At 61.0% G+C, this 12,460-nt stretch overlaps 1 protein-coding gene across 1 annotated transcript in view; it reads left to right on the forward strand.

The window, feature by feature from the left end:
* RANBP3 (RAN binding protein 3) overlaps positions 1-12,460 on the forward strand; it is a gene marked incomplete at both ends in the record, with an annotated part of 43,950 nt that overhangs the window by 25,362 nt on the left and 6,128 nt on the right. The window contains 5 exons of the mRNA XM_080713031.1: positions 6,481-6,546; positions 7,043-7,135; positions 8,304-8,431; positions 11,406-11,576; positions 11,647-11,817. Coding sequence (XP_080569157.1) covers positions 6,481-6,546; positions 7,043-7,135; positions 8,304-8,431; positions 11,406-11,576; positions 11,647-11,817 — 629 coding nt within the window. The remainder of the gene's footprint in view (positions 1-6,480; positions 6,547-7,042; positions 7,136-8,303; positions 8,432-11,405; positions 11,577-11,646; positions 11,818-12,460) is intronic.

Consider the following 12,460-nt stretch of genomic DNA (forward strand, 5'->3'; position numbering starts at 1 on the left):
GGCCGGATGGCCCCATCGGGGGTCTGCGGCTCTTGGAGCTGCTGAGGCCTCTGGGTTGCCGTCGCCATGAGGTCACAGAAGGTGAGCTCTTGAGAGCATGGGGGTCACCCCTTAACTGGGGCTGCTCTTTCCAAGCCTGTCGCTTGGCTTGTGGGTGGAGGTGGAGGGATAGAGTGCCTGCCAGGCCCAGCAGGAGGAGGGGCCTGGCCTGGCTGTGGACAGGGCCACGTGCAGGGCCAGCGTGGCTCTGATGGGCTGGAGGTGGCCGGGGCGGCCGAGGGCGGTCAGTGGGCCACTCGTGGGAGCTCAGAACACCTGGCCGTCTCCAGTGGGGCGGCCTGCAGGGCCTTCGCATCTGGTCCTCAGCGTTGCGTTCCCTGGTCTGACTCAGCTTCTGTGGTGCCAACTTGGAGGTAGGGAGCGCCCTCCGCTACCAACACGAAATTCATCTGGGAGTTTCCCAGAAAATACTTTGCAGTCACGCCCCTTATGACAGTCGCTCAGGAAGCCGCTTTCCACTCGGGTGCGCGGTGGCACGGACGCACAGGGGACTCGCCGCCCTCCACGGTTGTCCCTCCGGCCTTCGTGTCCATCGCGGACAGTGAGGTGCCGTCACTCCTGTGTGCGGCCCAGGAGGCGCGTGGCCCTTGTCACCAGATCCTGAGGCTTTGCAGCCCAGGCCCTAGACATCTCTTCCCTGTGAAGATGTCTGCCCCTGGATCCCTGCACGGTGTTCTGTGATGGGGGCGCTTCTGCTTCCTCGACCTCCAGCCGGCCCCTCCAGCACCAGAGGCGCCGCAGGCAGGCGGCACAGAGGGGCTCTGCTGTAGCCTCCTGAGGGCGGGGCCGCGGGCGTGGAGCTGGCGCAGGCGCATTGGGAGGCTGCGCCCGTGACGCTTCGGGTCCTGCATGTGAGCCAGCAGGCATGTGAGCCCAGACTCCGGAGGCTGCGACAGGAGGAGCGCAGGCTCAAAGCCGGCCTGGGCACTTAGGCTCTCAGCAACCTTGAGAGGCTGTTTCTAATTAAGTTAACTTGGGCGGGGGGCGGGGCTGTGGGCTGTTGAGGAGCTGGGGCTGAGGCATGGGTCTCTGTGTGGTCTTCTGCCCTGTCGCCTGCCCCAAAGGGTCCAGGGTGCCAAGGTAGGGCTGGGGACCCAAGGCAAGATGGGCAGCCGGCTGGCAGCCTGGCTGAGACCACTGGGCCGCAAGCCCCATGTACATGGCGTCTCTAGTGATTTCCTCAAGGGGTCCCAGTGCCTGTCTGAGCTCCTGCTGGGGCTGGGAGGGCGACTCCGCACACCCCTGCCTTCTGGCCGCCTTCCCTGCCCACAGCGTGCAGTGTTCTCATGCCTCAGGCTCTGTGGTTCTCAGGGGTGACTCTACTCACCCTTGAGGCCCCTCATCCCTGGCCATCCTCCGGTCCCTGGGGGCTCTTCTGGGAGGCTCATGGCAGATATCGTCAGATAAGATCTTCAGCAGAAATGGGCACTGGAAGTGAGGCATCAACAGCTCAGTAAGACCCTATTTCAAAATAAAGAATAAAAGCCTGGCGTGGTGGCACATGCTTGTAATCCCCGCACTTGGGAGGCGGAGACAGGAGGATCGCGCAGGTTCGGAGCCAGCCTCACTGGCTTAAGAGACCCTGTTTCCAAATAAAAATTATAAAAATAGGTCTGGGAGTGTAGCCCGGAGGTAGAAGGGCTTCCAGGAACCCCAGGACCACCAAAATAAAGAATAAAAAATAGGTCTTGGAGCTGGGTATGGTGGCGCACACTTGTAATCCCTGCGCTTGGGAGGCTGAGACCTGAAGATTACAATTTGTGGACAACCTCAGATACTTAGCGAGGCCCTTTGCAACTCAGACTGTGTTTCAAAGATTTAAAAAAAAAAAAAAAGACTAAAAAATAGGGCTGGGGATGTAGCTCGGAGGTACAGTGCCCCTGGGCTCCATCACTAGTACCGCAAAAAAATAAAAAAACTGAGCATGGCGATGCGACCTGTAATCTCTACTTGAGAGACTGAGATGGAGGACGGCGGATGCAGGCCACCTCAGCAACCCGGTGGGACAGGCTGGTGTGAGTGCAGCGTGGAGGCTGACGGATGAGGCCCCTCTGCACCTCGCACGGGCTTCCCCACCCCTTGTGCGACACTGCGCCATCGGGCCAGAGCCCTTCCTCTGCTCTGTAGGAGACTTGACGTTAACGAGTATCGCCCAGGTCTGTTCAGAGGAGCAGCTGAAGCGCCGCTTGGAAACTCACGGGCCGGGCGCGGTGGCCGCGCTCGTCATCCCAGCATTTCAGAGGCTGAGACCAGAGGATCAAAGTTTGCGGACAGCCTCAACTACTTAGTGAGACCCTGTCTCGAAATTAAAGAATAGAAAATAGGGCTGGGGGTGTATCTCAGAGGTAGAATGGCCCTGGGTTCTATCCCCAGTATGGAAAAAAAAAAACTTACAGAAAATAGCTTGGTCCCTCCTGAAGGGCCCGAGCCCGCCTTTTTTGGTCTTTCGCTAGAAAACCAACTCCAAGATTTCCTGAAAATTTCTCTCACGAGGCTGAAATTCCCCATAAAAGATTTAACGAGCACGTTTAACAACCCCAATTCTGTAACCCAACCGCCCTTATGTAAACCCACTGCCAACTTGAGGAGCGTCGCGTGACGGGCTCGCGCTGGCGGGGCGGGACCAAGTGGGGAGGCGCCGGGCCGTGACCTGCCTTGGCGCACCGTCTGGCAGTGCACTCCACCCTTGCCAGACCACGGTCACCTGGCAGGGTCCTGGGCCGTGGGGCAGCACCCACAGGCTCTGGTTCTGCCTAGGTGGCCGGGCCCTGGAGTCCTGGGTCTCAGTCCCATGTGCCGTGGAGCTGCCGCACGCCTCGACCCCCCTCCAGTCCTTGGTCCTTGGCATTTGAGAAAAGGGTGGCTCTGGGAGACCGACGTGGCCCGTGCCTGCTTCACAGCCTGGACACGCCTTGGTTTGCCGTCCCCAGCGACCATGGGCCACATGCGAGCCGCCCGCAGTGAGGTCTGTTCCTTCCTCTGTCTTAGCTTTAATTCTGCAGCGCTTGAGTAACTATGGGAGGCTCACGAAGGCTTCATAGCCTCTTCCCTGGAGACCCCTCCCAGTCCCCAGCCCGCCAGTGTCCTGACAGCAAGGGCCTCCGGCCCGGCTCGCTCAGTCCTTGCAGCCTGCCTGTGCAGCTCCTCTGTGCCCTTCGACGTTGCTGCAGGCCACGGCAGCGATTCCTGGTGGTCAGACCCAGGGAAGGCTCCTTGGACTGGAAGCCATAGGAGCGACGCTGTCCTTGGTGTGTGCCATGTGTGCTTGTCCTCCTGCCCGCGGGGCCTCTTGCTTGACGAGGAGGGGCACCGCCCAGGTCCTGGGTGGCCTTGTAGGCCGCCTGCCAGCCGTGGCCGTGTGGGTTTGTCAAGTGTCCTCTCTCACTCGCCCATGCTCCGCGCCCCGTGTGCACCGGGCACAGGCCTCAGGGCACAGTGGGCACTGTCTCCTCCCCTCCCTGCGTCTGGAAGGGGAGCCTCCTCCCCCGCCCCCACCCACCCCCGTTGGCGGGCCACGATGCCGTGGCTCCCGGGCTCCCTTGTCAGCGGGTGGCAGGCGCAGTCTGTCATCCTCGTCTTTACTTCAGTGCTCAGCTCGCACCCACCTGGGTCTCTTTGTTCTTTTTTTTTTTTTTTTTTTTTTTTTGTGGTACTGGGGTTCCTGGAAACCCTTCTACCTCCGGGCTACACTCCCAGACCTATTTTATATTTTTATTTGGAAACAGGATCTCTTAAACCAGCAAGGCTGGCTTCAAACCTGCGCGATCCTCCTGTCTCCACTTCCCGAGTACAGGGATGATGAGTGTGGCCGCCACGCCGGCTGGTCTTCAGTTACCCCGCTTCACTCTCCGTCCAAGGAGAGGCTCCAGGCTCACCCTTGGTTCCCCGTCTCAGCCCTGCTTCTTTGTGTGAAGGGTGGGCTCTTGGACAGGATCTGGCTGCGTGGTGTCCTGTGGACAGCGCTGGGGCACACACCTCCATGTGCGGGGCTGCTCCATCTTCGCCATGTGCAAGCGTAGTACGCTCCAGGACTCTTTCCACATCTGGTGCAGGCAGGTTGGATTCCAGGGTGTGCTCCTCCTTAGAGCACTTCCCCCAGGGAGCAGTGCTTCCCACAGACCTCACTCAGGGCCTGCGGAGGCGAGCAAAAAGGCCCCAGACAGCAAGTAGCCTGTGCCTCCCTGCAGCCAGGGCCCGTGCCCGCAGCTCTGGGTGTGTGGCGGGCCTCAGCCGGGCGTGAGGGGCCCCTCCACGTTGCACGCCGACTGCTGGGCACAGTGCTTCTGGAAGGGGTGATAAGAAACCATGCGTGTTTCCGTGGATAGCCTCCAGAGCGGGGCACCCCATAGGCGGACCTCCACATGGGCCCGCAGCCCAGCTGTCAGTAGTCTCACGGCAGATCCGTCTGTCCCTTCGCCGTGGTACTTGGCAGGTGTCCTGTGCGTCTTCAGACTGCACCAGGTTCTGGGCTCAGCACCAGGCTGGCAGTGGCCATGAAGGCCCGGCCCGTTGGCCCCGCTGTCAGCTGCATCCAGAGCACAGCACCAGGAGCGTTCAGCAGCCACGTCCCAGGGCGTGTGGGGAATGACCAGAACCGTGGGTCTTACCTCTACCATGAGACTGCCTGAGCCGTCGGGAAGGGCGCGTCCGCATTGGCCTCCTGAGAAGGCCGCTGGGGTAACCCTCGAGGCCCACGCCCTCCGCCCCCCAGCCGCTGCCCCTCGTGGCACAGGTCCTCCCAGTCCACTCCCTGCGCGGGGCTCGCCACGCCCAGCCTCTTGGGCGGAGGTTCATGCAGCTCACCGTGCCGTCGCCATGCGTCGTTTTTCGGTTGTCAGAGTGAAAGGACACACATTTAGAATCGGCCCGCTGGGCCAATTTAGGCCATGGAGCTCTGTTGGCAACAGTGAGCACCCTGGAGGTCGGAGCCAGCGCACACAGGCCTGCTCTCCGCTGTCAGGCCTGGCTAGGTGCCACGGGCTTCCTCACAGCCCGGAGGGGGCCTGCGCCGTGCCGGCATCTGTCTCCACGGCGGCCAGGCTCCGCTGAGGGGCGCCTCCTGTGCGGCCGGGGCCGGGGCCATGGCTGCCTCCCGGCCCGCCTTCGTGGCCCCGGAGCCCCTCACTTTGGCCCTGGCCTCGGCAGAGCAGGAGAGCCATCTTGGTGGAAAGGGTCCTCGTGGCACCGATTTTGGGTATAGTTGAGTGGCTCGTAGCACGTCCCTGGAGTTACTGTGTGCCCATCGCCACTATGGATTCTAGAATTTTTCATCATCCCAGGAAGCAGCCCTGTGTCATGAGTAGCCCCCACTGCTGGAGACCCGGATTGGCCTCCTGTCTCTGCTTTGCCTGTTCTGGACACTTCTATCGGCGCCACGCTGTGTGGGCTCTTTTTCTTTTTGTACATGGATTGAACCCAGGGGTGTTCTACCACTGAGAACACCCCAGCCTTATTTTATTTTAAACGGGATCTCAGCACGTTGATGAGAGCCTCACTACCTGCTGAGGCTGGCCTTGAACCTGCGGTCCTTCTGTCTCGGCCTCCCAAGTGCCGGGGTGACAGCCCGTGCCACTGCGCCCGACACCCTTTTGACTTCATTTTATTTTATTATTATTTTTTTTGTACTGGGGATGGAACCCGGGGGCATTGTACCTTCGAGCCACACCCCAGCCCTTCTCACTGAACTGCAAAGGGCCTCGCTAAAAGGTAGCTGAGGCTGCCTGCGAACCGCAGTCCTCTGGTCTCTGCCTTCTGGACACTGGGACGATGGTGGGACGATGAGCGTGCCCACCACCTAGCTGAGTTTTTATTTTAAAACAAGCTCACACTAGTTTTCCAGGCTGGTCTCACACTTGCGGTTCTCCTGCCTGGGCCTGCGTCACTGGGACTCCCAGAGTGCACCGCCATGCCCAGCTCCTTGTGTGGCCTCTTTGTATACCTTCCCATTAAGTGTTTCATTTCTTCCAACAAGGTTTCTTCTGTTGTTTATTCCCATGTTTGTGGCCTTAGAAATGGGTTTGTTTTCTGGTTTTTTGGAGTGCTCACCGTAGAACACAAGTGGTGTGTGTATTGATCCAGTGCCCTGCGCCAGGCCTCTGGCCTGCTGTGCCCTGACCTGTGTGCGTTCCCCGGGAAGGGATCAGTTAGGCGCCCCACCCACAGTCACGGCCCCCAGACTCGCACGTCAGGTGTCTGGACAAGAGGCTCGGCCCAGCCGGCCTCACAGCCGTCACGGGAGCCCAGGCTGCTGTCCCCCCGCACTGTGTCTCACCCCGCCTCCGCCACGTGGGCCCTGCCCAGCCCCCACCCCGCAGCCCCAGGCCTGCCGACCCCGCTGACCAGTCAGCCGGCCTCAGGCTTCTGCGTGGGATCCTGGGGGCTGCGGGCAGGCCTGCTTTCATCCGTTCCCTGTGCTTGCAGAGGAGAAGAGCAGCGGGTTCCGCTTGAAGCCGCCGACACTGATCCACGGCCAGGCGCCCAGTGCAGGTAGGTGGCCCGCCACAGGACGTGACCAGCCACCGTGCAGCCGGCTGTGGCACGCTGCTCCTGCGCCTGGGCGGGCCCGCCAAGGGGACCGGAGGGAGGCCACGGGCAAGGCGCCTCCTGGTGCAGGGGAGGGTCTTCCCACCTGGCGTTGGGGAGCGGGCAGAGGGTGCCTTTGTGTGACCCCCAAGCAGAGGCCCACCTCTCTGGGAGTCAGTGTGTATTCGTGCCTCCCCTCGCCCCCTGCCCCTGGCCCTGTGCCAGAGGACCGCTGCCCCTCCAGAAGCACACTGCATTGATGGCAGGGAGGGCTGTGACGGCACCTCATGGAAACACGCAGCTAGAATGTGCATCCCGCTGTTGGAAAAGAGCGCGGGCTTGTAAACCGTGTGCCTGCCCGCCTGTTCCACGGAGGCTGGGGAGGTTTCCCTGAAGCGCCTGGGGCGGGCGCTGGTGCCCGCACCGGGGTCGGGCCGAGCGGAGCTGGCTTGCCTTGCAGGGCTGCCCAGCCAGAAGCCCAAGGAGCAGCAGCGCAGCGTGCTCCGCCCAGCAGTGCTGCAGGCCCCGCAGCCGAAGGCGCTGCCGCACCACGGTAAGAGCTGCCGCCCGCCCGGCCGGGACTCCCCACTCTCGGTCTCCACGTGTCCTCACGGGTCTCCAGGGGACTGGAGGCCACCCCGGCGAGATGAGTCGGCTCCGGGACCTCCGCCTGCTCCTGCAGCTCGCCACCTCGCCCTTAGCCCTTGGCTTCCCTCTTGGTCCCTGTGACCCGAGCCCTCCACCAGGCGGCTCGTCTCAAACGCGGGGACTCGCTGGGACTTCTGAAGAGTTTTTGATTACATGGGACTGTGTGTGCGCTGCGTGTGCGTGTGCGCTGCGTGTCGCTGGGGATTAAACTCTAAGCCTCAAGCTTTCTAAGCAAATGCTCTGCCACGAGCTATGCCCCAGATCACCTTCTACTATTATAAGGGGGAAAATACGTATTTAATCATAAAATTAAAGTTTCGTGGAACTCATTAAGAATCGTACCCCAGCCAGCTCTCGGGAGGCCGGGCCAGGAGGACCACAGCCTGAAGGCCAGCCTCGGTCACTTAGTAAGACCCTGTTGCAGAGCATAAAATTGAAAAGGGACGGCACACTCGGAGCTAGAATGCCCTGGATTCGATCCCACAAACAAAAAAAGAAAAGGTTCCCCAGCCCAGGTACACTGGCCACACCTGGAACCCTAGTGCTGGAGAGGACGGACAGGAGGCGCAAGGCCAGACTCCGCAGCTGAGTGAGACCCCGTCTCAAGAATGTGATGGACTCGGGGCAGCGGGCGCGGTGCTTTACACCTGTGCTTCCATTCTCGGGCTAAGATGGGAGGGTCGTAGATTTAAGGCCAGCCTCAGCCGCTTCGGCTGACGGCAGCTTAACCAGGCCCTGCTTGAAGATAAAAAATAAAATAGGGCTGGAAGTGTAGCTCAGAGGTAGAGGTAGAGCGCCCCTCGGTTCAATCCCCAGTACCACACGCCCAGAAAAAAAAGATTGCCACCCCCCCTTTTGGAATGCAGCTGAGACACCCTCACTTCTGTGATGGTTCGCCTTTGGCTTCTTGTTTCTTAATCTAAGAACTCAGAACATATGAGCTTTGCTGGCCATGCCACACCCTCTCCTCCGCCCAGCTGCCTGGTGGGTGCCCGGCCAGGGCACAGCGGGAGCGGGAGCTGTGGAGTGGCACGGGGCCCGGCTGGCACCCAATCTCCCCCTCCTCCCTCTAGTCCCCAGCAGCAGCACCAATGGCGTCAGCATCCCAGCAGACTGCGCGGGGCCAGCCGCACCTCCGTCACCAGAAAACCCTGCCCGGAGGAGTCCCTCTGCACCTGCTGACGAGGCCCGCGTGCTTGAGGTTGGTGCCGTGGGGCGGGCCCGAGGCCCACTCTGCCGTTGAGCAGAGCACCTCGCTCAGGGGGTGTGTAGGGAAGACGGGTTGATTTAGCTCACGGCTCAGAGGCTCACATCGGACGGGCACAGCTCTGGGAGACTCGAGGCTGCGGCCACAGTGGGCAGCCTCCTCGGGTGTGAGAAGCCTCTGCCTTGGCAGGCCGGCTCTTGCGCGGGTCCCGCACCTCCCCCAGCCCTGGCACAGGCGACATCTGAACCCCAGCACCAGATCACCAGACAGCCACGCGTGGCCCTCTCTGACCCCAGAACAGCACTCAAGCCAAGCCCGCCTGCAGGACGCCGAGGTGCTCGGGCCCTCAGCCACACCCAGCTTGAGTCCAGAGGCCGCTGGCTCGGGGCCTGGCCTCGCCGGATAATGTCTTGGAACATTCCACGTGAAGAAATGTCTGTCCCTGTTTGCACACTGCAGCGACCCCTCAGGCAGTCACTGGGAACCATACCTGGAAAACTGGCTCAGAAACACTTCACCTAAAGGAGAAAGGCAGGCTCGGCAGCTCACTGCACGACCCCAGCACTCGGGAGGCTCAGATTTAGAATCGCAGATTGGAGAGCAGCCTCAGCAACGTAGCAAGAAAAAAATAAGCAAATGGGCTGGGAGGTAGAGTGCCCCTGGGTTCAATCCCCAGTACCAAAAAAAGAGCCCAGACCTTGGGGATTCTGGATTTTACAGGCCAAGGGCAGTGTTTTTGGTAGCTGCTTTAAAACAAGGGGAGTTTAACAAGAGCTGCGTTCAAGCCTGGCAGAGGTGGCTTTGAAACGAGAGGGTCAGGAACCAACCACAGTGCCGCCACGGCAAGCGAAGCCGGGCGGGCACTCAGGCTTTCCACTGGGCGTCCTTGCCTGGAGCTGAGCTGCTCTGTGGCTTCCTCCCTCCGCCCGCCACCTGCCCGCCGGGTGCTTGGGCTCTAGCCCAGAAAGCCACTGTCTGCCCGGCTAGTCTGAAACACCCCAGCCTGCCTTCAAGCCACAGAAACAGGAGTCGCTTCCATAGCACGCCGCTGCTGCTGCTGAGTGACCAGTAGCTGAGTGTGCCGGAGAGCCAGCCCTGAGCCCGGGCTCCGTGGGCCACCTCTGCAGGGCCCACGGCTAGTGCAGGCCCCGAGGTACCCAGGCTGTGCCCTTCCCGTGCGGGCCGGGGCGTGCTCCGCAGGCGTTTTGCCTCTGGGCTGCCTCGATCCTCCTGTCCCCTGGGTGCTGGGATTGCAGCGTGCGCCGCCTGCCTGGCTGAGTCAGTCCTCTGCTCTTGCTCTCTGCGAGTGGGGCCTCTCTGCGTGGCCTCCAGGGCCCAGGCAGCCTCGCTGCCGCGTCCCTCGCCCTGCAGGCCCCAGCCAACGCCATGTGGGCGGGCATGTGACTGCAATGAGCTCAGCGGCTCGCTGATTGTGGTCTCTGGGATTGTGGCAGGGACGCGGTGAAGCGGCACAGTGAGCAGGCGGCGTCTGGAGCGATGTGCTGGCGCGTTGGCCGTCTTCCCCGCGGAGTCCGCTCCGGCCCTCCACGCCGCCTCCCAGCCTGACCCGCGCCCCTGCCTGCCACGCAGTCCCCCAAAGCTCCCCTTGAACTGCTTTTATTGTGGGACAAGGAAACCACATGGGTTCTAGCAAGTCCGCGCGCCACTGTGCCAAAGGGAGGAGCGTGCCCAAGCCCTTTACTTAAAAAGTCTGCCTGCAAGGTGGAAATACTCCAGCAACATGGAAATCTGAAGTAAGCAGTAGAGGCCCAGCCGAGGCCCCGGGCGCCGGCACGGACAGCTCTGCCGCGCGCTGGCCACCGCACCTGCCTTCCCCGGTGCTGGGCCCCGCGTGAGCTGCAGCTGGCTCCGAGCCTGTGCGCGGCACCTCGCAGGGACGCCGGCCCTCCCTCCCGTCTCGTCAGCAGCTGTCCTGTTTTGTTTTCCTGTCTTGCGTGGGGCGGGCGCTCTGCACACTGAGTTCCCCCAGCCCTTCTTATTTTGAATTTTGGTGCCTGTTGCGTTTGTGGTGCTAGGGGACGGGCCCGGGCGTTCGGCCTCTGCCTGCATCCAGCCCTTGGTGTTTATTGTTTTCAGATAGGGGCTCGCTGGATTGCTAAGTTTGGCCTCAGACCTGTGCTCCTCCTGGCTCGGCCTCCCTAGTATTGGGATGATGGCACATGCCCAACCTGACCCAGCTATTTATTTATTTATTTATTTATTATTTTGCTGTACTGAGGTTGGAACCCAGGGGCATTCTACTTCCAAGCTATATTCCAAGCCCTATTTTTTATTCTTTTTTTTTTTTTTTTTCAGGTCTGGGGATGGAACCCAGGGGCATTCAACCTCTAAGCTACACCCCCAGCTCTATTTATTTATTCTTTATTTTGAAACCGGGTCTCACTGAATTGCACAGGGCCTCACTAAGTAGCCGAGGCTGGCCGCGAACCGCGATCCTCTGGTCTCAGCCTTCTGAATGCTGGGGTTACAAGGGTGCGCCAGCACGCCCGGCTTATTTTTTATTCTTGTAACAAGGTCTCACTAATTGTAGAGGGCCTCACTAAGCTTTTGAGGCTGGAAACCTGCCATCCTCGTCTGAGCCTCCCAAGTTGCTGGGATTACAGGTATACCCCACCATGCCTGGCTAACTTTAAATATTGACACGGTCTTGCTGAGTTACCCAGGCTGGCTTTGAACCTGCAGTCCTCCTGTGCTGGCCTCCCAAGTTGCCCCTGATATGTTTTATTTTGTTTATTTTGGTCCTGGGGCTTGAACCCAGGGGTGCTCTCCTCCGAGCTACACCCCAGCCTGTTTTCTTTCTGGGTTTGGAGTAGTCTCTAGGTGCTGAGGGTCGCTGAGTGGCCAAGCCTGGCTTCAAACCTGCGACGGTCCTGCCTCGGCCTCCCTCGGACTGGGACGACAGGCGTGCCACTGCGTCGCCGCAGTGCTTAGACCTGGTGCAACCCAGTCCCTCGTCCTGGGCACCGAGGGCGCTGCGGCCAGGCTGCGCTCCATTCTGTACGGCCCTCACCTGCACAGAAAGGCCGCCACCCGTCCCTGGACCCAGTCTGGCTCCAGGAAGGTGCAGAAGGCCTGCTGCGGCCGCCCAGTCTCTGACCCGGGAGCCACGCTGGCCGAGGTGTGGGCTGTGATGCGAGCGCCGTCTAAAGCCTCGCCGAGACTTTGTCGGCCGCTGTGTCATCTTGCAGCAGGGGTGTCTGGCTTGCTTCCAGCAGGAGCGCGAATCCCCGACGGAGCGCAGTGGAGCCCCCAGGGAGCAGAGCTGCGAGCGAGAGGACCGCGCGGCAGCGCAGGAACGAGAGGACTGCGCGGTGGCGCGGGCCTTTGTCTTCGGGCAGAACCTGAGGGACAGGGTGAAGGTGTGTGGTACGGGGCGGGCGGCAGGCGAGCTGAGCTCTGAGCCTCGGGCTCAACCAGAGAGAAGTCACTTCCTTTTAGAAAGCAGGGTCAGCCAGGCATGGCGGCATACGCTTGTAATCCAGTACTTGGGAGGCAGAGACAGGAGGATCTGGGTTCTTGGCCAGGCCCAGCTACTTAGGTCCTCTGTAACTTAGTGAGACCCTATCTCAAGAAGAAAGAATAAAAACTAGGGCAGGGGGTGCAGCTCAGAGATAGGATGCCCCCGGGCTCCATCCCCAGTCCTGCAAAAATAAAAAAGGGTTGAAGGAGAGCGTACCCTGGGGAAGGTGCTATGGCCGTGGCGGCACCATGGGTAGCGGCCTCCCTGCGGTGGCCTTGGGCCCTCCCTGAGGTGCCCTGTTGTGAGCGTGGCTCCCACCTGCTCCTGGGCAGGCTGGCAGGGAGGCCCCGAGCACATGTCCCTGGGAGCTTGTGTGTCACCGGCCATTGTCAGGGCCAGGGTTGCCCTGCCCTGGGAGAGTGTCAGTGGCTTTCCACGCTGTGATCTCAATGGTTGGTGTAACTTTGAGGAGGAAGGCCTTGTTAGGGCTCTGGTTTAGGGGTCAGTCCATGGCCGGCGGCTCCGTTGCTTTGGACCCTGAG

Source organism: Muscardinus avellanarius (assembly GCF_963383645.1).
Source record: "Muscardinus avellanarius genome assembly, chromosome: 16".
NCBI lineage: Eukaryota > Metazoa > Chordata > Mammalia > Rodentia > Gliridae > Muscardinus > Muscardinus avellanarius.